Below are 25,577 nucleotides of genomic sequence, written 5' to 3'. Positions count from 1 at the left end.
TCCGACTTCAGCCAGGTCACGATCTCGCGCTCCGTGAGTTCGAGCCCCGCGTCGGGCTCTGGGCTGATGGCTCAGAGCCTGGAGCCTGTTTCCGATTCTGTGTCTCCCTCTCTCTCTGCCCCTCCCCCGTTCATGCTCTGTCTCTCTCTGTCCCCAAAATAAATAAACGTTGAAAAAAAAAATTTTTTTATTTCTACCAGTAAATAAACAGAGTTCTTTATGACAACTATGTAACGTGACTTAATTGTATGGATCACTGGACATCTTTTTTCCAGGCAAATTAAGAGGTTTTATTTTTGAAGGAAGGCCTATTTTATTAACATATTATGCTTATACATATTTGCCAGGCTCTAAAGAAATACCTATTTTCTTATAAATTAGGAATTACTACTCAAATTCATTAAGGAATTTTATTTTTTTTTAACTTTTTTTTTTTAACGTTTATTCATTTTTGAGAGAGAGGGAGCACAAGCAGGGGAGGAACAGAGACAGGGAGACACAGAATCTGAAGCAGGTTCCAGGCTCTGAGCTGTCCCCACATAGCCTGATGCGAACTCACAAACCAGGAGATCATGACCTGAGCTGAAGTTGGATGCTTAACTGACTGAGCCACCTAGGCGCCACCCCCCTTTTAACTTTTTTTTTAAAGGAATTTTAATATTTCATTTTATTCCAACTTAAGCATTTGCCTTTAAACATGGTGCATAAGGAGCAAAGCATATATTAATGAATCAGAGTAGCTAATCCCAGAGAACTTGAGGCAGATATAAAAGTAAACATTTCTGTTCTTCCTTTATCTCTCTAGATCATTTTTGACAGAAAATTGGCAAGAAAGGAATTCCTCTTCTTGTTTTTACTGAGAGTAATTGATTCACTTGGAACCAAATTGTTCCAGAGACAACTTGGATGGAATTCCTGTTACAAAGCATTGGTCTTTCCTCTGTTACTGATGCATGAAGTAAAAGCCCTGTAATGAAAAGATGAGGGAGATTAAATTCTGCTTCACTGCAGCCTGGGTGATGGCTGACTCAGTTCCAGCTCAGTACAGTGACATTAACGACTAATGAGTAATTTACAGCTGCGAGGGGGTGGATTGCTACTTTGGACAATTTTCTCTTTTTCACACCCTTTTTTATTTTATTTTTCCATTTCAAGCAGCAATTATACATACTGATGTTCTACACTCCCTGCAGAAGGAAAATACTTAACGTAGCAAGATTGAAGTGTTGCCCTGCATGCCTATTTTGGAAGAATATTTGGAACCCCCATAAGATAGCAAAAGTGAAATGGTGGTATCATTGGTAGTTCTGATTTTATGTTTTTTCAATAGATTACCCAGTAATGTCTCCAGGCCATGGCTGTGATTCAGAATGATCTGTTGTAATCTAACTATTTGCAAGTCCTTAATCCTTTTAACCCAAATCACTCAGTGTGAACTGCTGCTGAGGAGAATCTCTACAGGGCATATTGTGTTTATCCACACATTAGAGTGGGAAATGAGTTTACTGAGTAAGGTCTGCTGTCACTGGATTACAGGCACTCAAGTCCCCAGTGAAATGCCATTGTCTCTCCTCTTAGTTGTTTCCAAAAACAGACTTAATAAAAATCCTTAACCTAAAAGTTTATGTCACCCATAGCAAAATGTTTGCTAAATGACCTTGTGTGTCTCTTGGTACAAATTTAGTTTGGCGTATGTAACGCCTATCCAGACAACCTAAAATCTATTTAAAATATCCCAGTGTAAAAATTAAAAACAAGAAGGGGAAAATGATCACTAATACTGAGGAAATTAAAAGAATTATGAAAATTTTGTGTAAATAAATCTGAAAAGCTGGGTATTTTCTAGAAAAATACAAGTTAACAGACTTTACCTAAGAAGAAAGAGATTGAGAAGATTGCCCAGGAGCAGTCTTCCAAAAAGGAGAAAGAATAGGTGATTCTACAAGTGAACATTTTCAAATGATCAAAGACAGATAATTCCAATGTTTCTTAGAATGAATTATCCAATTGCACAAAGAAGGAAAATTTGTAAACCATAACACCGATACCAAAACTTGCCTGAAACAAAACTAAAAAATGATATGAGAGGTCAGTCTTAGCAATCAATGTAAAAAATCTTAAGTAAAATACTTGTATATTGAGTACAATAGTTAATTCATTCAATGTGTATTTTCTTGAGGGCTGACCATATGCTTAGCATGTGCTGAGGAGACCATAAAACAAAAATAATAGGAAGCCTGTTAGCATAATTTGTATATTAATAGGTCAAAAGAAAAATAGCAGAATAATCTCAAAAGATGCCCAAAGAAGCATTCGATTAAATTCAATTATCCATTCCTAATTTTAAAAATATACTTAATAAAGTAGAACTAGATGGGTACCTCTTGGACACTGTAGGACAAAATTTGACTCAGAGCAAAATCTAGCATTTGTGCATAATGTATGCTTAAGAATTTTTTGGTTGCAGGGTGCCTGGCTGTCTCAGTTGGATGATCATGTGATTCTTTATCTCGGGGTTGTAAGTTCGAGCTCCATGTTGGGTGTAGAGATTATTTAAAAATAAAATCTTAAAAAAAAAAATTTTTTTTTTAGTTGCAAGTGACCACTAACAACTCAGACTGGCTTCAGCAAAACAGAATTTATTGGCTACCCTTCAGTGTATGGGCTACACGGCTAGATGCAAGGCTTCACATGATTCATCAGAACCTGGCATTTCTCCAAATCTCAGCTGTATTCTTTTTTTTTTTTTTAAGTAGGCTCCACACCCAACATGGGGCTTGAACTCACAACCCTGAGATCAGCAGTTGCATGCTCTACCAAATGAGCCAGGCACCCCTCTTTAATTTTGATTTTATTTTCAGGCTCCATTTTCAGGCAAGATCACTGCTAGGCCACCAGGTCTTCAACTGCCCAGGTTGCAAATCAAGCAGGAAAATAAGAGTAACTAACTAACTACTCAGTTGCTCTTACATAAATCACAGATTCACTCTAACCAGCCCAGCTTGGGTTATTTCCAATTCCTGAACCCATCACTGTGGCCAGAGGAATGTGATTCTCTAATTAGCTAGACCTGAATCACATGTTTTACCCCTAGATACACAGGAACTGAGAGAAGGAAATGTCTCTGGTAGAAAGAGGAATGTTTGCTAGGTGGCAAAAAAAAAAAAAAACACCCAAAAACACATTAAAGCAAAGTTCTGACTCAAAATAGGAAATAAAGTAAAATAACTAGGAATATATTCTTTAAGAAATATGAAGCTTCTGGGGTGCCTGGCGGGCTCAGTTGGAAGAGCATGTGAACTCTGGGTCATGAGTTCGAGCCCTACTTTGGGGGTAGAAAATTACTTTAAAAAAAATCCTATGAGGGGCGCCTGGGTAGCTCAGTTGGTTAAGTGTTGACTTCAGCTCAGGTCATGATCTCATGGCCTGTGAGTTACAGCCTTGCATTGGGCTGTGTGCTGAGAGCTCAGAGCCTGGAGCCTGCTTCAGATTCTGTGTCTCCCTCTTTCTCTGCCCCTCCCTCACTCGTGCTTTCTCTCAAAAATAAATAAACATTAAAAAAATTTTTTTTTAATCCTATGTTAAAACTAGTGAGCAACATAAAAAGGATTTAATTAATGAAACAATAATGTTTCAATAATGAAACAACTTGTTTCTAGATAAGACTCAATATGAAAAATACATTAATTTTTTTTTCTTTTGCAGGTTACTCTATAAATTCAAGGTAACCCCAAACACAAGGGCAAAAAATTTTCCCCTTCAAACTTGGCAAAATAATTAGAAAAATCATCTGGAAGAATAAACATGTCAAACTACCATAGTGATAGCCTTTTAAAATTAGTATTAGGTAGGAAAACTAGTTCTGATATGAAAACATGTTATAAAGTTACAGTAATTATAAATTTTTTTTTAACATTTATTGAGAGACCGAGAGAGGCAGAATGTGAGCAGGCAGGGGAGATGTAGAGAGAGGGGGAGACCCAGAATCGAAGCAGGCTCCAGGCCCTGAGCTGTCAGCACAGAGCCCAACGTGGGGCTCGAACTCACAAACTGCGAGATCACGACCTGAGCCGAAGTCGGTCGCTCAACCAACTGAGCCACCCAGGTGCCCCAAAGTTACAGTAATTATAAAATAATGGCACCACTGTAGAAATTGATGGAGTGAAGGGGCACCTGGGTGGCTCAGTCGGTTGAGCATCTGACTTCAGCTCAGGTAGTGATCTCACGGTCCGTGGGTTCGAGCCCCATGTTGGGCTCTGTGCTGACAGCTCAGAGCCTGGAGCCTGCTTCGGATTCTGTGTCTGCCTCTCTCTCTGCCTCTCCCTCACTCATGCTCTGTCTCTCTGTCTCAAAAATAAATAAACATTAAAAAAAAAGTTAAAATCGGAGTGAAGCAGAATGGACAATCAAAAAGCATACAAATGTTTTAATATTTTAGTAGCTAATTTATGTTTGCATATTCATTTATTCAGTAAACATCTAGTGAGCCCCTGCTATCTGCCAGTTACTGTACTATGATGAATCAAGTATAATTGAGACACAGTCTGTATGTACAGTCTAATTTGGGAAATGTAGAGCACGGGTGTTGGAGTCAGACCTGTGATTAAAAATGGTTTTACTTATTTGTGAAATGTTCTAGAGAAAGAGGATGTAACAAGTACTTAATAAATATTATCTATTGGTATAAAATGTGGCAAGAGCTATAGAAGATGGTGTAATGGGAATGTAATGGAAGAAGCAACTGGGAGGGGGTAGGAACAGATCTGCTGGTTTACTAAATACTAGAGGAAGCTGGTATTGCCTCCACCTAACCAGTTTACTGTCCAATAGACAGCACAGGTATGGAAATGTTCTCTGCCTATGTTGTCTAATGTGGTAGCCACTGGCTATATGCAGTTACTGAGCATTTGAAATATAGCCAATGTAACCCAAAAACTGAATTCTAAATTTTACTTAAAGTTAAATGGCCACATGTAGCTAGTAAGCAACCTTACTGGACAGTGCGGGTCTATATAAGAAGAGTAATATACAAGTCAAAAAATAATGGTTTCTATTTGGAACATTATCTGGAAACTATCCCGATAGTTAACATCAGTTATTTGTTTCACCCGACTCCATTCTCCCTAAGTGTTTCCAAATTCACTTATTGTTTTGCAGTCCTCTGTTGTGATTGAGTCAAACTCACACCTATGCTGCTGCAAAGACCAAATGGGTTGGAGTGATACAAATAGGTAATTGCTGGCTGAAAGAGTCTCTGGGCAACTGGTGCTTTAAAAAAATAAAGATTGGAGTTTTGTCAAAACAGTAAAAATATTGGCTTGTCTATTAGCTTCAGTTCCTCTCTTATACACACCTCCTCAGGTTGTATTGGCTCTTTGAACTTGGTTTCTTTTTCAAATGTACCCTTGATTTTCAATTAAATAAAAATGTCAAGGCGGGGGCAGAGCCACAAAACATAGGTTACCACCCTGTACTATGGTAGAAAAAAAAAAAAAGGCAACAAAAACCTTGAGATAAGCTTTCTGAATATAATCATTGTTGGAAGGATTTTGAGTAAGAAAACAGGTAAAGGTAGTCACAGATTAAAGCAGCAGCAGGGAAGGGGATAAAAAAATGGGAATCTAAGTTCCTAGGCCATTCTAGAACACAAAGTCTCTCTTCTGGGGATCTGTGTTCTAGATCAGAGGAGTCATGTGCAGCCACTGGCCATCTGGTACACATTTCCACAGGCTGTCAGGTAATATCTGATTTATGTAAAGTTAAAAAAAAAAAAGGTTTTTGGAGAATTCTGAATTTTTTTTTACCGGTTTACCTGGGATATAGTAATCTAAAATGCTGGCCTGAGAAAACCTAATCTCCCCCTGGTTATTTAACAGCTGCACTTGAGTAGAGGACAGCTGGAGCTGAGATGGTGTGAGACACTATTCATTGTGGCCTAAAAGGCTTACACATCTGTCATCCATTGAAGGATTCGAGTCCGACTCAGAAGTCAGCTCATCTGTTCCACTTGATAGGTAGTAGACTTAATGATCTAGGGTAAAGAATCCTCTGGTTGGTCTTTTTCTATCCAGGGTTACACATACAGACAGAGTTTAAGTACTTTTTCCCTTAGAGACTTTTAAAACTTTAAAAACTTTACTTCATTTGTTAACCTTCTAGCTAAACTATTGAAGCCATTGCCAAAAACTTTAATTAAAAAATTCATCAAATAAGAAAAATGTATATCATTTAGTTCCAAATTATGATCAGTTACAAGAGAGAAAAGTTAGGGAACTGGAGGGAGGTAAAGGAAGAGGTCAGGAAGAAAAAGACAAAAGCAAAATGGTAATCAAAATAAATGCTCATTCCTGTAGTTTGCAAATGAATGATGTTTTTATCATAGGCCTTTCATATTTCAATTGCTGAATAACTACTGTTCATATTTCAGTCATTCTTCTAAGCAGGGGGTGCTGGCTCTCCAGATAATAACCATGGCAGCCAACCAAAAGGGAGCCACTGCTGTGGAGCTGAACTAGATAGCAGTGGTCAGAGAGCACTTTGAGGGTTGGAAGAAATCCAGTCTAGGAGTAGATCCAACCCTGGCCAGAGGTTTTCTCCTTATGACATAAGGATATCAGTGGCAGCTGCTGGCTGATGATTTTCTACTAGATTGGTTGTCATTTTCTCTCTTCAGAAGCAACATTTCATTTTTCTTGAGAAGAGGAATTTCTTCTATTAAGGAGTTTGACTAAGGTGACCTACTTCTGTCTTTACCAAGCAGGCTAGTGAAAAGCAGCTTTAAATGGCTCTTCACTGGGGGTGTCTGTGTTTCTTTCACAGAGATTGAGACAATGAAATTGGCGCGTTCTGTCTTCAGCAAACTACATGAGATTTGCTGCAGCTGGGTGAAAGACTTCCCTCTCCGCAGGAGACCCCAGCTTTATTATGAAACATCAATCCATGCCATCAAAAACATGCGCAGGAAAATGGAAGACAAACATGTCTGCATTCCTGACTTTAATATGCTCTTCAATTTAGAGGTAAAGGGCACTTCTCAAGAATCCATGAGATTTAAAAAACAAAACAAACACCTTCATGGTCCTATTTTCTGATAGTATCTCTGATGGGTTGGAGGACTAAAGGCAGAGTGGCACAAATTTGCTTGCATTAGACAACAGAAAAGTAACTATTTTATGTTATTTTGGGGGTTTTGTTTTATTTAAAGTACGCTTTACGCTCAATGTAAACCCCAGATCAAGAGTCGCATACTCCACTGACTGAATCAGCTAGATGCCCCTATTTTATGTTATTTTGAATAAATAATATATCCGCATGGTTCAGAATTGGAAAAAAAAAAATCTCTTATCCTTGTCTCACAGACACTGCTCTTCCACGAAGACAAGAGAAGTACCAAATTTTTGTGTAAACTTTCAGAGTTATTCTATAAACATATAAGCAAAAAGAAAAACTGTCATACCTCAAAAAAGCTGTTGATTAAGTTCCCACATTACTGTGTTGTTGAAGCAACATAAAACACAAACATAAAAGAATGTGAGACTGAGACCGTTTTCTGATTTCATGTGATTTTCTTTTTAAAATCTTGGTTTCTGATACAGGAAAGTAGCTGGAATTACATTTCGTGAATCTCTGTGACTGACAAATTGGATCATATGAGCCTTGTCAGCTTAATAACCATTTTCTTGTTATCTTCCTCTTCTTTTTCTATTAAATGTGTTAGGTTAGTGCAAACAGAGGTAGGTTTGTTTCCTTTGCCTGTCACTTGCCTCTTTTCTTCACTCAAGTCCATAACTTAAAAATTACAATGTAGTAATTTATACAAAGCACAATATTTCCTTCATTTGGCAGCTAAATTTAAATTTTAGCTGACTGTCAGGGTCTGCTAAGCAGTGATAGTAGGTTGATAATTGGTGCTTATGTTACAAAGATAGATCAGCTTTGTTTCCAAATATCTTTAGACTATCTGGATATCTCTGTTTCCAAATGTTACCATGCCTGTGCAAATATAACCTAAAAAGCTATATTGTATGATAAACAACCCTTCTATCACTATACCCATTTGAAGATTATACTCAGGTTTGAGGGCATTATTGTTTTTTTTCTGATCTGGTTGGTTTTCATTTTGCCTCAAAAGCAGCTCATATATATGTGATATATTTGCCTCAAAAGCAGCACATATATATGATTGGTTATCTGTGAATGGTGAGATAATACAGATTTCTTTCTTTCTTTGTACTTCTTTATTAGTCCCAATAAACAATACATCATCTTTATACCAGGGGAAACACTATTTTTTAATTAAAAATTTTTTGGGGCGCCTGGGTGGCACAGTCGGTTAAGCGTCTGACTTCAGCCAGGTCACGATCTCGCGGTCCGTGAGTTCGAGCCCCGCGTCGGGCTCTGGGCTGATGGCTCAGAGCCTGGAGCCTGTTTCCGATTCTGTGTCTCCCTCTCTCTCTGCCCCTCCCCCGTTCATGCTCTGTCTCTCTCTGTCCCAAAAATAAATAAACGTTGAAAAAAAAATTTTTTTTAAAAATAAAAATTTTTTAATTAAAAATTTTTTAATTTAAAGATTTTAAGATTTTAATCTTTAATCTTTAATTTAAAGATTTTAAATTAAAATTTTTTTAAAAAATTAAAAATTAAATTTAAATTAAAAAATTTAAAACTAATTTTTTAAAGAGATCCACTTGGCTCTCTTCTGTTTCTTCAGATGCTATATTGAATCTCCCCACTATGGCACGTGGATGGCTCAGTCAGTTAAGCGTCTGACTCTTCATTTGGGCTCAGGTCATGATCTCACAGTTTCATGAGTTTAAGCCCTGCGTTGGGCTCCACGCTGATAGTGTGGAGTCTGCTTGGGAGTCTCTCTCTCCTTCTGCCCCTCTTCCACTTGCGCTCTTTCAGTCTCTCAAAATAAATAAACTCAAAAAATAAATCTCCCACCAATCACACACTAAAGTTCTATTCTCATGTCCTCATAAAAGTATTCTTGTCCCCTCCCTCTTTGTGATGACCCCACATCAGCTCACTCATTTAAAAACTGCTTGTAAAAGCTGTTTTTCAGTTTTACCCTTATCCTGCCAACTGAGTTGTTTATAAGTACTGCTTTAGTACATGTCATTTAGTACATTTAGTACATGTCAGTCAATACTTTTCTGAAGATAGTTCTGTTTAATCAGTTAATCTTCAATGGCATTGTAGATGGTACTTATTAAACTATTAACTGGTTGTAATGTCTGTATTAGATATTGATATCATAATATTTGGGTGTTTTTATTTATATTTGGTGCTTTTGTAAATGTAGTATGTACTTTAAAAACAACTTTTCTTTCTTTCTTTCTTTCTTTCTTTCTTTTTTTTTTTTAAAGATTTTAAGTAATCTCTACATCTAACATGGGGCTTGAACTCACAACCCCAACATCAAGAGTTGCATGCTCCTGTGACTGAGCCAGCCAGGTTTCCCTAAAAAGAATTTTTTCAAAGCACAGACATATCTGTTGTTTTAGTAGTTCTTCCAAATCCCCATGAGACAGCAACTCATCCTTACTTAAAATAGATGAGAAAATAAGCCCAAGAAAATTAGATGGTTTACTTTGTATATTTGATTTCCTTTGAATGACAGGGCCTAGACTCATCTGAGCTCCTGATCCCAAGGATGAAGTCAAAGTTTGCAAAAGAAAATGATTACATACTGTTGCCTAAAGGGAGTCCAGGACTCAAGTGAGAGTTCAGGGGGTTAGAAATCTCCTTAGTAAGCTAGATCAGAGATGTGAACACTGCTGTTGAAGAAGCAAACTACTTAATGTTTAAATGTAATATTGTGATTAGTCTTCCTTTGTCAACACAAAGCACAGGTTTGGAAGACCCTCCTCTGGCAGTTGCCTTTATGCTTCAAGCAGTGGGTGAGCCAGGAAGTGCGAGGCTCAATCTTGGATTAGAGGACAAGGCATAATGGTTACAGGACATTTGGACATCTAATATGGTTCAAGTTTGGCTAACCAGTTTAGAGACTGTGTTATATATGGTGGGTATTCAGTGTGACTGAATGATTTATGAAGAAGATATTATAGTTAAGAAGTATGTGTATACTTTCATTATCTCTGTATTTTAAACAACCTAACATAATTGGCCCTGTGCTGAAGGCCAATTATTTTCTATTGTTCTCGGTTTCTAATTTTATAAGAATACTTTCATTTTGAGAAAAATGCTCAGTCCAGAACAGCTTTTGCTCAATTCGTCCTTATACCTTCTCTTTCCTCCCCCTTCCCACAACTTGTAACAGCAGTTTTGAAGCAACTGTACGTGGGTGGTTTCCATGGTATAAGACAACAACTTTCACAAAGAGGGTGCTTCAGCCTGAGCTAATTGGCCATGATGTGTTCCAGTGTTATGTGTATAAACACAGATGCCCTCATATTGCAGGTATTTTAGCAGCTGATCATGCATGTCAAAAAAGGGAAGCATTTAGTCTCATTATCTGGGTGACAAGTGTAGTAGAGGAGGACAATGGGCACCAGTTCAGGGGATTGGTTCACTTGAGTCACACTGTACCTAACTCACTTAACTGTTTCTGTTTTTCTTATTGACAGGACCAGGAAGAACAAGCTTACTTTGCAGTGTTTGATGGCCATGGAGGAGTGGATGCTGCCATTTATGCCTCCATTCACCTGCATGTTAATTTAGTACGCCAGGAAATGTTCCCCCATGATCCTGCTGAGGCCCTGTGCCGGGCCTTCCGGGTTACTGATGAGCGGTTTGTGCAGAAAGCAGCCAGGGAGGTATGCCTTTTTCTCATAAATTCCAGCCATGAATGCACTGGCTGAGCTCAGCTTGGTCTGTGGTTCAAGGGCTACTTTGGATTTTGTCTTTTTGGGCAGGCATTATTTAAAGTTCTCTTTCAAACTGTATTCTTGACCCACAGTATTGGATTCTATAGTAGTTCTAATTCCCTCTTTAGGGCTTTAGGGGGTGATATGATGTACTGTAGAGAAACTCCGAAGCTATAGTTTTCCAGAAAGCCAGTCCATTGCTGGATTTGGCAGGTGAGTTTTCTCTTTCTTATTTACCAGCGCCTGTCAGGTTCACACTAGGACCATCTCTATAAGCAGACTTTTGCTGACAAGATCTGGGTATGGTGATTAAAACAATGGACTAAAAAGGAAACAGAAGCTAGATTACTCCCATACACTTGGTTCTAAATGGGTTGGCAGTGTTTTACTGTGTATCTCTTGAGGGAAAATTTGCTTGGAAAGAGTGAATCCTTAGATGATTCTTGAACTGATTTTCTCTTAATAGGAAGAAAAGTCAGAGCTCACGTCCTAATTTCTTAAGGTTAATCAGACCTAAGGTTTTTACTCTACATGAATGACAGCGGCTCTATATTAAGATCTAAAAGTAAAAATTTTAATCTAATTATCATTCGGGGCATTGGTATATGATTAACTACAGTACTCTATTCATTTCTAACTGGGGAACAATAGCCAGATAATAATTTTTAATTTTTAAAAGTAATTACAGAATTATACATACAGAAAATAAGACTCCTGCCCTATGAATTAAACATTAACTATTTTTGAAATGGACTTGGAAAGAGCAGGGTCACCATTTAATCCATTTTTTCGATCTCATTGTTATTGGTTTATAGCAATAGTGGTGCTTGGAATTAATGAGACTAATTCAGAACTATTTGGTATTAAGCAATGAAAATATTCTGTTATCTCTCCACCTGCATCCCAGGTTTAGATTAATATGCAAATCCAACAACAGGAACCACTAGGGTCTACATGTAGAGGTGGGGCAAGACAACAAAATACTTGTTGACCTCAGACCTTCTCAGAGGCTTTTGAGGGCTGGTGCTGCGTGGCTCTGCCTGCCTTGGAGCTGCTGGCTGTCCTCACTCTGAGGACAAGACTGGCCCCTGAGAGGTGATGTGTAATCACCAACGTGAAACTAAGAGACTTGCTTTGTCTTCTTCATCTTCTGTTTTAACCTTTTTCCTCTGTGCCCTCAAAATCAGGACTTTTCTGACCATGTTCACCTCATTTGCTTTGCCAGTGATCCTGATGTCTCTCAGTCTTGCCAACAGTTCTCTTGAATAATTTAGGTTTGTCTCAGCAGTTACTTTTCTCCTTCTTGTGCATCCATGTGCTGCTAACTGCTGGGAAGAAAGTAGCTATTCCTGTTGTGAAGCAGCCCTGCCTCCTGTTCTCTCCAGGGCATATGCACTGAAGTGTCTTTATCATGTGTTCCAGGGGGCTGAGTTTTTGAACACTCTGTGTGGGAAGGCATTTTATTGGTGGGTGAGGATTTATAACAAACTTTCCCTATATAGGGAAAATGAGAAGTTGTTTTTCTCATTGGATACAAGGGGCCTTTTACCATCCCTGACGCATTGGTTCTAATTTAGGCCAAGTCCTTGGTAACAGAAAGTCATGCTTATTTCGTGGTGACTCATGTCAAATTGGAGATGTCATTTTAGTATAGTAATATCAGGAGCATTAAGTACAGTGGTACTGAGCTATTGAGGTGAAATTCCAGGCTGTTCTTTATGCAGTGTTCCAAAAGCAAAGGCCCCTAAAATTATTATAGATTTTTTTTTTAAACTATAAGCAACTTAGCATGCCAGGAAACATGTATCTCTTGGCTCCTAGTTAATATTCAGAGTATGGGAGCATTTGTTGTATATTAATCAGATATTTTATATGTTTTGTGTAATCTAGGATCCTCCCTGTGAACATACATCAGTAACAAAATAGAGACCAGAATATGGAAATCTTTAAAGATTACTATAGTGGACTGACAACTGGACTAGGAGGAAAAAGAATTTCAGTTGTTTTGTGTACTAATGAATTACCTGGCCTTGGAAAATCACATAACCTGCCATAGTTTTTCTTACCTATACATGAAATGAAATGAAATGAAATGATCATCCCTGCCTTGCATATCACAGTTTGCATCTATGTGTGTGGACATGCACATAAAAATGCATTGAAAAATAGGAATTACTATTTATTGTGAAATCAAGTTATTAATAATCTAGCCCCCAACTAAAAGTTTATATTAACTATAAACTGCTTCTCAATGAGAATTTGATTTCTATTTATTTTTTACTGACTCGTTTTATTTAAATTATTTTCAGAGCTTAAGATGTGGGACCACAGGAGTGGTGACTTTTATCAGAGGTAACATGCTCCATGTGGCCTGGGTTGGGGATTCCCAGGTTATGCTTGTGAGAAAAGGCCAAGCTGTTGAACTAATGAAGCCACACAAACCGGACAGGGAGGTAAGTGTGCTCTGTTAGAGCACATGCCACAGAGGCAGTTTTCTAGTTACTAAGATTCATTTGATTATTATAATTACCATGACTCGCTGAGCAACCATGTCCACTTTACAAAGGAGTAATAAAGAGAACCTCTCCAGGAAGCTGATGAATATTATATCTCTTGTTTACTATGTAAGGTAGAAAAATAAATCCTGAATCCAATTATTTGCTTCTGTCTATTGCATTGCTGTTTAGGATGAAAAGCAGCGAATTGAGGCTCTTGGAGGTTGTGTAGTCTGGTTTGGTGCCTGGAGGGTGAATGGAAGTCTGTCGGTCTCCAGAGCTATTGGTAGGAAAAACCAATTAATTTTTGTTTCTCCAAACTGTCCTCTTCCAGATCATTGTCTTATATTAACTCCATATTATATTAACTACAATAAGAAAACCTGAGATGGTAATTTATATTATCAGACTGGTTATTATTATTTAAAATAATGATTGGATAATGCCTCTTAATTATTTGATTTAATCAACCATTTCATCCATATGCTTAAATACCATTATTAAAAGGGAACTATGTTAAATGCAGAACTTCTTAGTTTCTATCCTTTTTTTCTTTTTTTTTTGAATGGAAGCCCTTAATCTTTGGGACACAAATTTGCTTAAAACCATAGTGATCCTCATTTCATTCCATTTTGGATCATATTTAGCTTGACTCAGTATTTTCAAGAGAACAGGAAGGCTTCCCTCTCTATATTTTACCTTTCTTATGTCTTTACTTGTTTTTCATTGAATTATAAAATGACATCAACATTGTACTTTTTAGATGAAAACAATTTTCTTTATGTGGAATATACTGATTTGCCAGGTAACCCTGGGTTTTAAAGAATCTGGCTCCCTGGTACATAAGTTCTTCAGAAGGGGAAGTCAATGAAACTATCTAAAACTTAGAGAGTAAACAGCTAAGCTTATTGGACGGAATGACAAAATGCAAGGGCGTAAGTTCAAAGATAGTCCTGTTTCTATTTTTGTTTTACTTTGGCACCTGGGTTTATTATATTTTAGGCTTCATGTCTTAGCTTCATTTTCTGGTTTTAAGAATTTTTTTTTTTTTAACATTTATTTATTTTTGAGACAGAGCATGAACGGGGGAGGGGCAGAGAGAGAGGGAGACACAGAATTCGAAGCAGGCTCCAGGCTCTGAGCCGTCAGACCAGAGCCCAACGCGGGGCTCGAACTCACGGACCATGAGATTGTGACCTGAGCTGAAGTTGGACGCTCAACCGACTGAGCCACCCAGGCGCCCCTCTGGTTTTTTAAAAAGAATAAATTTGTGTGTATCTTTATAGGTGATATGCATGCATACTGCAGTTCTTAGACCCTGCTCCTAAAGAAAAAATGAAGTGATTTGACATAGGGATAAAATGGATAAACGGCATTCACATCCAACCCCCCAATTTTGCTTATCATTACCAAAACATTCTAGAACATTAACAAAATCTCAAAGGATTGATTCAGTTTCACCAGTGATGTGAGTTCCTCCCACTCTTTGGGAAGGTGCTGGCAAGCTGTGAAGTGGCCCAAATGTGAGCAGCAGAAGGCTGAGACAGAAAGTGAAAACTGAAAGATCCTGCAAGTGCTTCTGAAAAAATAAGAGTTAGTTTTATCTTAGACTGAGAGAGTTATTAGGAGCTCTGGAATAAGACCACCGAGGAGAAACTTCTCATTACTAAAACACACCCTCATGTAAAATTACTTCTGACAGTTCCTCTTGATCTTACTGTCTTTGTCACAGTAGTGAAACGTATCTTTCATACTGGTAATAGAACCAACTTTACTAGAGAATACTTGCCTTTTCTTGCTTCTAAAATATAGCACAAGGAGAAACCAAAAGCAAGGGAAGACTGTCCTTGAATAAGAGACAGTCTAAGAGAGAATAAGGCAAACTTCATAGACGAAGTGACTTTTAGGTTGGATGTGGAGGACAGTGTGTAGGGGAGGAAATTCCAGGGGTAGGGGCATACAAATACGTGGGCGCCTGAAAGGGCATGCCATGTTTTAGGAACAGCAGCACATACAAGAGACTAGGGCAGAGGGTGGGCGTGGTAAAAGTAAGTGTTGCTGCCAGATTGTGAAGGGGTTTATATGCCAGGCTAAGTAGTCTAGACTCTCCCAGGTGAATAAGCATAGAGGCCACATGATCATTTATAATCCCTTATAAAGGTATTTGTTTGGGATGATGGTATAGAAGATGGACTAGAGTACAAAGACTAGATGGCATCTTTCAGGGGCTGTTGATACAGTTTGTTACAGCTATGAGGGCAGCTCAGAAAGGATACAGAGGAGGCAGAAATTGATTGGATGGAAGTGACAGTTTGTGGGGGTGGAGGAAAGCTGGCTTCCAGGGTTTTGACTTGTGTGACTGAGATGATAAAGCATCTGTAAAAAAGCAGCAGCAGTTTGTGGGGTGGGGAAAAGGGCGGGTAATGAGTTCATTTTGGACATATTTTATATTCTAGGTACCTTACCTGTGTGGTGTCTTAGAAGAGATAATTTATATGTAGTTGGAAATACAAACCTGAACTTAGCAGAGTTCGGAGTTGCAGATAGAAATGTGGGAACTCATCCCATTTTGGCAATAATATTAGCAGTCTGTGAAGTGATATTGTATATATTAGTTGACACTATAGGCATTGCCCAGGAAGAACATGTAGTGTGATGAGAGACCCAAGGATGAGACTCATTACTGAAGGTTCCTGCTCTCTAGGTTTGTATCTTGGCTCTGTCACTTTACAAGCTATGGGCCTTGGGAAATTAACTTCCTGGTGTCTGTTGTTCCTTTGTAAAGCAGGAATAGTAACAGTGACTGGCTCATGGAGTTTTTGTATTAAATAGTATAATACATGCACCATACTTAAAACCCTGCCTGGCAGAGTTTTAGCACAAAATGATCGTTAGTGCTGTTATTAAGTGAAAGAGCCAGTGAAGAAAATCAAGGAGGGATCAGAAATATACAAGTGGGCTACCACAGATACTAAGTAAGAGAATAGGGTTTCTAGGAGTTAAGTAGTCACAGGGTCAAGTGCTAGAGAGGTGAAGTGAGATGTGGGATAAAAAAAAAAAAGACATGGAATTCTGAAAATAGGAAATAATTGGTAATATAGGAGAGAAATGTTTTGGATTAGTAGGTGGGAAAAAAAAAAAACAAAATCAGAAGAGGGAGAATGAGCAACAACAAAAGAATGTGTGTAGATTTAGTTTCTTGGGCAAGTTAGTGGTAAAGGAAATAATGTGGTGGCTTGTGGGAAAAGCTGATTTGGGAAAGGGTTGTTTTTATTGTTTTTGTTTGTAGGATAAGGAGTTTAGATCAGATTTGTAGGATAAAAGATGAGAGCAAGTAGAAGAGAAACTGAAGATGAGACAGAAATGAGTCCTAGAGAGTCAGGTCCAAGAGCACAGGTTAGCTTTGAGAAGGAAAAGGAGACCTCTTACCTGAGACTGGTAACTCATAAGGTGAATCTATTCAAATTAAAATAAAAAGGGAGGGGGTAGGGGAAGGAATTGAGGGAATTCAGGTTTGATAAACTTCATTTTCTTTGAAGTAGGAAATCAGGCCCTCTACCAAAATCCAGTAGCTTAATTGGAAGAGAGAGGTGAAGAATGTGGGAAAGATTTGGAAAGCTCACAGAATAAAACAGGGGGCTAAATGGGGACAAGAAAAAGGGACTCCTGAGCTGAGTTCAACTCTACTTAGGAAATAAGGGACACTTTTAAAGCTTTAAAAATGAACAGCTTTCAACAGTTTCTCCTCCTGAGCCCTTCAGATTTATGATCCAAAGTTGACAGAGGCATGATGTTTCCTAGCACATGGAGAGAGGAGGTTGAAGATAAAAGGATGTTGCCATTTCTACCATGAAATGGATAATCACAAATTTGGGGGCGAAATGTCATGAATTTGACATCCAACAGTAGAGCAGGTGAAAAGCCAGAATTTTGGCAGCATTTTCTCTGTGCAAATCTTTTGTATGTTCTGTTCCAAACTAACAGTTGCAGTAGCCTTTTAATTGAAGCACTAAAACAAGATTTTTGGGAACAGTATGACTCAGATCACATTTATTTTTAGAGGTGGAATTCAGAAAATAATAATGATGATAATAATAGGTGGAATAGGGGATGGGGAAATTTAGTAAAGTGGATTGGTGGAGAACACTGAATCCTGTGATTGGAAGTTTTGATTAGCTTTCTCAGGCTACTGGGAGGCATCATAGTATAGAAGTGAAATTGAAGTTGATGGAATCAAAACCATGTTTGAGGGAAGATGGTTCTGGCTACTGTATGAAAAAGACTAGTTTCTTATCTTTTATCTGTTTTTCAAGGTATCCCATCACGAGACCTGCTGAGAGGGCATGTGGCCCACACTGGTCCTAGCGGTTATCGCTAGGGTTCCTACTGAGCTTTCTGGGCCTATGTGAGGATTAAACAGGGATGTGAAATGTTGGAGAGGACCTTACTTATAGGAGAGAACCTACAACAAATTATGAGAAAGAGTAATGACAGAGCCAGATCACTTAAGTATAATTTCATTTTACCATCCCCTAGTTACAAAGTCATTTTAGTACTTCATCAGTACCTAATGAGGGTTTGTAAGTAACAAAGGTAGGGTTGGGACCCAGGCAGTCTGACTCCACCAAGCTGTACTTTACAAATGATAAAATGTTTTGTAAATTTTAAAATTTTAACTGTTTCCTAATATAGCAGTTATTGCTAAATACTGTTTCCTATGTACAGTAGAAAATGAATATCCCTTGTTGTACTAATAAGCGATCCTGTGTTATACTTAATAGGCTAAGGACCCTTTGGCTAGGCTCTCTCCAAGTACCTAGAGGAAAACAATAAATATAGAGAGAATGGATCTGGAAGTGCTCTAGAGCTGAAAGATCCAATGTGCATTGTAGATGATTAATTTTCTCAGTAGTCTGGTGATAGACTGGAGACCATGAGCCCACATTAAGCTAAGTTTCTGTCTCCACTCCAAGCACTCCATATATAGCTATGCATCATTCCTTAACAGTTGTCTCTCTGTCTTTGTTAATGCTATTCCTTCAATCAAGGGCTCTTCTATGCCTGGTGATAACTAACTTCAAGGCCCAGTTCAAATGTCATTCTGTAAGTGGATGAACTATTAAATAAGAGAGAAATAATGGCCCAGTAGGGCTTTGGGGGCTCTCACAGTGTTCATAAGCAGAGAATGAACAATAGCAATAAAGGTGGTGGGGGGAGGGGGTTCGATCAAAGACAAATGAAGAAAGCAAAAATACGGTAGTCCCTGAAGATGAGAGAAATATGATTATGTTTTCCAGTTGTTCTCTAGAAGTTACAAGTAAAGCAGCTTTAAAAAGCAAAAAGTAGGGCATCTGGGTGGCTTAGTCGGTTAGGCAGTTATCTTCAGCTCAATGATCTCATGGTTCGTGGTTCGAGCCCTGCGTCGGGCTCTGTGCTGACAGCTCAGAGCCTGGAGCCTGTTTCAGATTCTGCGTCTCCGTCTCTCTCTGTCCCTCCCCTGCTCGCACTCTGTCTCTGTCTCTTCAAAAATAAATGTTTAAAAAACTTAAAAAAAAAAAAAAGCAGAAAGTAAGTAAGTAAATAAATAAATAGCAGAAAGCAAACCAGATTGGGAACCAAGAGGCTGACATTCTAGTTCTCATCTGAATCTTGGGATGACTTTTCCTGGCTTAAGGGAGTTGACTTGATTTTTAAAAATCCCTTGTAACTCAAACCTTTCTCTGTGCTAGCAGCATAAAGCTATTACTTTGAAAACAAAGACAGAAAATGTAAGTGTTTAATGAAGAGTGATCACAACTTTGGTTTTTTTTTTTTTAATGTGGACTTGTTCTCAGGTCTGTTAAGTCAAATTTAACCACTAATTAAAAAAAAAAAAAAGGCAGATCTATCAATAAACAAAATGTTCCTGTGTTAAGACTGAAATTTTTCAATGCAGCAAAAAATTTAGATTTGACATTTGTTGCCATGCTCAGCTAAGCCTAAATCATAGCTAGAGGCACAAGATTCAGAGTATAATAAGCTAGCTAAGTAAGTAAGCACAGTGAATGGCAATTATTTAACAGAGAGTAAGGAGTGAGCAGCATCTGATTAACAAAGAATTCAAGTACTTTATTTTATCTGAAACTAGTTTATAAATTCTTTCCAGTGTATTCAGATCACAATCCAGTAAATTATGATCAGTCACAGCATTGGCCATAAACATTCCTATAAACATACAAGGTAAATTTGACCTACTTTTTAATTCCCACAGGAGATGCTGAACATAAGCCATATATCTGTGGGGATGCAGATTCTGCCTCTACTGTTTTGGATGGAACTGAAGACTACCTCATTCTGGCCTGTGATGGCTTCTATGACACCGTGAACCCTGATGAGGCAGTGAAAGTTGTGTCTGACCACCTGAAGGAGAATAATGGAGACAGTAGCATGGTTGCCCACAAATTAGTTGCATCAGCTCGTGATGCTGGGTCAAGTGATAACATCACTGTTATTGTGGTATTCCTGAGGGACATGAACAAAGCTGTAAATGTTAGTGAGGAATCAGATTGGACAGAGAACTCTTTTCAAGGAGGGCAAGAAGATGGTGGGGATGATAAGGAGAATCATGGAGAGTGCAAACGCCCTTGGCCTCAGCACCAGTGCTCAGCACCAGCCGATCTAGGCTATGATGGGCGTGTGGATTCATTCACTGATAGAACTAGCCTGAGCCCAGGGTCCCAAATCAACGTGCTGGAAGACCCAGGCTACCTAGATCTCACACAAATAGAAGCAAACAAACCTCACAGTGCCCAGTTTTTGCCACCAATTGAGATGTTTGGTTCTGGTGCACCAAAGAAGGCAAATCTTACTAATGAGCTAATAATGGAGAAAAAATCAGTTCAATCATCACTGCCTGAACAAAGTGGTGCTGGAGAGTTTCCCTCTTTTAATTTGGGTTCAACAGGGCAGCAGATATACAGAATGGAGAGCTTATCTCCTGTCTGTCCTAGGTTGGAAAATGAACAGTTCAAATTCCTGGGAAAGAGAGTTTCCAGATTGTCTCATTTACGCTATCATTATTCAAAGAGATGGTATGGATTCAGGTTTAATACAAAGTTGTATTCATTTATGTCTGCTCAAGAGCCTTCCCACAAAATAGGCACTGGTCTGTCCTCACTTATTCGAAGTGGGAAGAGAAATAGGATGTTAAGAAGTTTTCTGCCATGGAGGCAAAATATTTGGAAAGGATACAGTGCCAACATGATGAGGAAGCTCAGAAAGAGTAATGATATTCCAGACCCAGGTCTTCCTTGGAGCTATAAAATATAATACTTTCTCTCTTTAAAGTAGGCTAGCTAGCTCTCCCCCCAATAAAAACACCACTATCAGAGTAGAAACAAGGTAGACATTTCTGAAATATATGTGCTTCATTATGAAACCATGGATGGCTCAATTCTTAAATGTAAATAGATCTCTAGAAAACCCAAAAGTGTTTTCAATCTAAAAAAAAAAAAAAGTATTGGCGGTTTCACTAGCAAAATTATACAACTGGTCCCTGTGATGTGTCTCCACACCTACATACCATCCCCACTTTACTACCCTTCACATCACTAGTGGAAGCTTGTGAGTTATTTTAGTCAGGATATCTAATGTTGAAATCTGAACGCAGGTGATATCTGGTTTGATGTGCCTAATATATCTATGGGAAACCTAATGCAGAATTAGATTTAACTGGGGGATGTTCCTTAAGACTGGGGACTGTGAGGGAACCCCTCCCCTCTTTTTTTTGGTTGGTAAAAGACTAAAAGCCATATGGGTTTTAATTGGTTACAGTGAAAGCAGAAAACTAGTATAAAAGTGTCATATTTTCAGACTTGTGAGGTGGTATACAGTCAAAAAGATATACTGATTTTTTTTTCCTGTAACATAAAAGATTATGAAAATTTTCTGAATTAAAAAGTATTTCCTAGGGCTGTGTAGCTATTTGGGAGTTTCATAACCTGTTATGGTGCTTTTGGCAGAATTTTTATTATTTGTCATTTTAGACTGCTGTCAACTGGTTTTAACCTATGATGCTAATATGTTTTTCACTGTACCTTCATCTCAGGAATAAAACTGATTTAATGGAGATGATGTTAGGTACAAATATACTAGAATCAAGTTACCATTTAAAAAAGAAAAACAGTATTTCTATTTTTTCTGCCTTTTTTTAAGTTCACAGACAGCAAAAGCATACACTACTACAAAAATAAAAACTGGTTTTGGTGAATGAAAAATACTGGTTTTAACTTCTCTAAAATTGTTTTCCCCAAGGGAATGAAATAATTGGTATGAAAGAGGTTGAAAGCACTGCCCAAAGTCAGCCCAGAGAGGCCAAGTGCAAAGGAGAAGGCAGAGAACGGAGACTGAGGTCTATCTAGTTACGAATGGAGAATGCTCCAGAGTCCTGCTACATGCAACTTCAGACTGCAGAGAGGACGTCTTTCTCATTTCAGTATAGTTACTTATATTTGATAATTTGTCTGTTTTGCCATTTCTGTAGTTTCAAGCTAGAAGCATATCTTTAAAGACAGCAAATAAACTAATAAGCAGATTCATTCTGTGAAGCTGCCTCTGATTCTCTTGAGAATCATGAATAATACCACATGACCTTTTACCTTCCCCTAGTCAACCGTGGACCAGCCATACCATGGACAGGAGCTGCCCACTCACATATAACACTGGGAGGCACCAAATGTTCTTGCTGAAAAATGTCCACTGCCTGTGTTTTTTATAGAATAATACTGTTACTTTATGTTCCCCAGACCCATAATGGAGGACTCAGATTCCTAGATTTTAAAAACAAAGGACTGCAGCGTATTTTGGATGCCAGTATAGCTATATCAAATACATAAAAACTTCAGCAATGATCTGATTGTTAATCTATACATTTTATTTTTAAGAATTTGTAAGATTTTCAGTATTTCTCTTGAAGTCATTTATTCTTTTCTCAAGTCTTCTGACACGTGGCTAAAAAGGAGGAAGTAAACATGGCTCCAACTATAGTACCAGAATTTTCACTAACCTGATGTTTACCCCCATATACGGACCTCACTCACATCTGTCACTTTCTGAAGCCTAGATCTTGTTAACCCATCAGGTGAAGAGTCAGTTTCAAATCAAATTATCTAAGGAAACAAGAAAACAGGCAGCAGAGTACTGGTACACATTATAGTCCAAAGCACTTACCTAAATTAAAAAAAAATTTTTAAGATTTTCTGTAGTTGTCCATTGCTACTGTGTTTGATCAGAATAAAGAAGGTGAAAGGAAAGAAGATACAAATGATAGATTTTTTTCAGTGGGGAAAAATGGTTGGATGAAACTCGGATGAATAGACCACACTTTTAAGGGTCTGAATTTTGTAGATCTGACTATATAAGCAGTTCCATTTTTCATACCAGTAGCCCTCTAGAAAATAAAGCAGAGTAGTTCTAGTGTGGTCAAGTTATAAACCAATATTGTGAAAAATAGCAACTCTTCATTTGTTCACAACATGCATATTTATAGAGTAGTTAGGTGACATTTGTAAGGTAAATCCTTTAAAATTCTACATTAAAGTAGTGGTTATTGGTATGATATATGCTGCTCTTGATTCTATAAACTAGGTAAAAAGCAGTGCTTTGTGAAATGCAGTGTTATATCTTAATGCCACTGGTGATAGAAAGTAGTTCCCTTCAGTTCAAATCCTGTGCCCTTATTTGCTGCTTGCTAATGTAAGCAATAAGTACCCCTCTAACTAATGGTATCTACACATTCTGTAACTTGTATTTAATGATGGTGTATCTGGTGATTGTAAAAATATTAGATATAAAAGTATATAATATATATTAACTGTTAATGCTGAGGTAATAGTCTGTGAATTATGTGTTTTGTACTTTTAACTGTGTAATTTAGTGGTGGTGAAAATTCTACACTCAGTCCTTCAGAGTGACAGTATCCCTTTTTCAATTTAACATGATATGCATCAATTTGTTTGCCTGCTAAAGTCTTGTTAGAATAGGAAATAGTAAAACAAATATAAACAAGAAAGTGTAGTACTTGTTAGGGAAACAGACTTCAGGTTACCAAATGAAGTCCTTACAAACTCCTTGTACATTCACTGTGAGTTTCAAAGGGAATCAGTCCCTAAATTTAGGGTTTCCTTTGTTCACTTTCTAGATGTGTACTTTTGAGGGATATCTGAGGTTTAGCAACATTACAGCACCAAACACTGGGGCTATTAATCCCACTTATATCCGTGCTAAAGGGGATGGTGGAAACACACATGTATATACCTTTACTTTACCTAGAAGTGCCATCCACTGTCCTTGAAGTAGTAAGATTAAAGTTACTATTGCATTTAAGTAGGAGGATCCTTGAAAGTAACACCTTTTCCAAGGACAGTGTCAACAATGTCAATGTCAACACTGAGTCTGATTCTGACCACATTTATAGTGGTATAATGTCAACGTGGTGGTATAGTGTCACGCTGTATCTTCATGACAACCATACTCCATTGTTGGAACACTGTGCCAGTAAAAAGTGCAACATCCGATGGGCAGATGAAGATGATGCATAAAGTAGTTCAGTGTTTACAGATAAAACTGCTGTGGTTCAAGTACTTCTCCATCAAAGGCTTGCCAAGGCTTTGTGAGAAAGTGATTTGTAAATTATTACTTTAGTGTTTAAACATAATTTATTCACTCAATGACCATTCTCGCCTACGCAAGGCCACGAAGGGGGATACTATATAGTTTTGGTCACATCGTAATTTTGGACACTTTTTCTTTGAGTCTTAAATTAGCAAAAGAACATACTTTTTTCACCTTTTAAAACCATGTGATATATTAAAGGATAAATTACCCACTCTTCTGTTCTAACCTGTGAATAGCTTAAATGTTTTTCTTCAAAACAAGATACCACCAGTATTATCACATGACTATTTTCCAAATGGTACTGTGTTGAAAAGTAATTGTTACTTCATCTTAGCAGTATTTTTTATCTTCTATGTTGAAGACTATTTATTGTATTAATTAGAAAATAGGAAATAGGGAACTCCAGATTGACACAGCAGTTGTTCTGGAAAAGGAAATACTTTAATAAACTCTGATGTATTAGATAATCCACAGATACATCATTGTTAACTCTTACTCTAGGTGCTCTTTGATGAGAGACAGGCTTTGTTCCCTTGTTCATGACATTACTCTGCAAAGAATTCTCTATGGAGTGAAGCGAATGAAGTGAATCATTTCTTACCAAGTAAATTTAACAATTTACAAACCTGCTCTACAGCTCACTTTTGAGTTCAGTTGTAATCATGAGTGATCCTTCATATTTTATTAAAACTATTCATTCAGGTTAAGACATATGTGGAAATATTGCCAATACCTTAATAAAACCCAACAATTTAAAACCACTAGTCATTTGTCTTTTTATTCAAAGGAAAGATAAGTTATTTATTGCTAAGGTTAATCATAGCAACGAAGAACCTCAAACCAAGCACATACTCCTAACCTAGATTAATTCAGCCTCTGCTATACAAGTCTAATAAGCAGGAGGAAAGGCCTGCTGTGTTTAGGTGCAAAAACAATTCTCCAAACTATCTACTGCCCTACATATGATATGTCACTTTCAACAAACTATACAGAACCATATGAAAAAAAAAATGTATTCTGAAGAGTGAAGCAATCATCAGAACCAGCCACCCTTAACAGCCAAAGCAGTCTTGAGAAAGAACAAAGCTGGAAGTATCACAATCCCAGATTTCAAGCTATACTACAAAGGTGTAGGAGCCAAAAACAGTACCGTACTGATACTGGCATAAAAATAGACCTAGTGATCAGTGGAAGAGAACAGAGCAAGCCCAGAAACCCAGTCGATGTGTGACAAAGGAGGTGTAAAACTATACATGAGGGAAACATCAGTCTCTTCAGTAAATGGTGGTAAGAAAACTGGACCACAATCACTCTTACATGGTACACAAAAATAAATTCAAAATGGATTAAATACCTAAATGTGACACCTGAAACCAAAAACAAAACCACACCAAAAACCTAGAAGAAAACATAGGCAATAATAATGTCTTTAACATGAGCCTTAGCAACATATTTCTAGATCTGTCTCCTCAGGCAAGGTGAACAAAAGCAAAAGTGAACTACGGGGACTTCACTAAAATAAAAAGCACTTGCACACTGAAGGAAACTATCAACAAAATGAAAAGGTAACCTGAATGGGAGAAGATATTCACAAATGACA

General features: G+C 37.8%; 2 protein-coding genes across 2 annotated transcripts in view; one reads left to right on the top strand and one right to left on the bottom strand.

The window, feature by feature from the left end:
- PPM1E (protein phosphatase, Mg2+/Mn2+ dependent 1E) overlaps window positions 1-24,738 on the top strand; it is a 185,206-nt gene extending 160,468 nt beyond the window's left edge. The window contains exons 3-7 of the mRNA XM_086686831.1: window positions 6,820-7,019; window positions 10,590-10,778; window positions 13,139-13,282; window positions 13,517-13,610; window positions 19,575-24,738. Coding sequence (XP_086542957.1) covers window positions 6,820-7,019; window positions 10,590-10,778; window positions 13,139-13,282; window positions 13,517-13,610; window positions 19,575-20,632 — 1,685 coding nt within the window. The 3' untranslated portion in view covers window positions 20,633-24,738. The remainder of the gene's footprint in view (window positions 1-6,819; window positions 7,020-10,589; window positions 10,779-13,138; window positions 13,283-13,516; window positions 13,611-19,574) is intronic.
- The window catches only part of TRIM37 (tripartite motif containing 37), a 146,663-nt gene continuing 143,298 nt past the window's right edge, over window positions 22,213-25,577 (bottom strand). Inside the window, exon 25 of the mRNA XM_086686825.1 lies at window positions 22,213-22,470. Coding sequence (XP_086542951.1) covers window positions 22,467-22,470 — 4 coding nt within the window. The 3' untranslated portion in view covers window positions 22,213-22,466. The remainder of the gene's footprint in view (window positions 22,471-25,577) is intronic.

This window comes from Puma concolor, chromosome E1 (assembly GCF_028749965.1).
Source record: "Puma concolor isolate L17-30 chromosome E1, mPumCon1.1.hap2, whole genome shotgun sequence".
NCBI classification, from domain to species: domain Eukaryota; kingdom Metazoa; phylum Chordata; class Mammalia; order Carnivora; family Felidae; genus Puma; species Puma concolor.
This window is presented reverse-complemented; position numbering and strand designations above follow the sequence as displayed.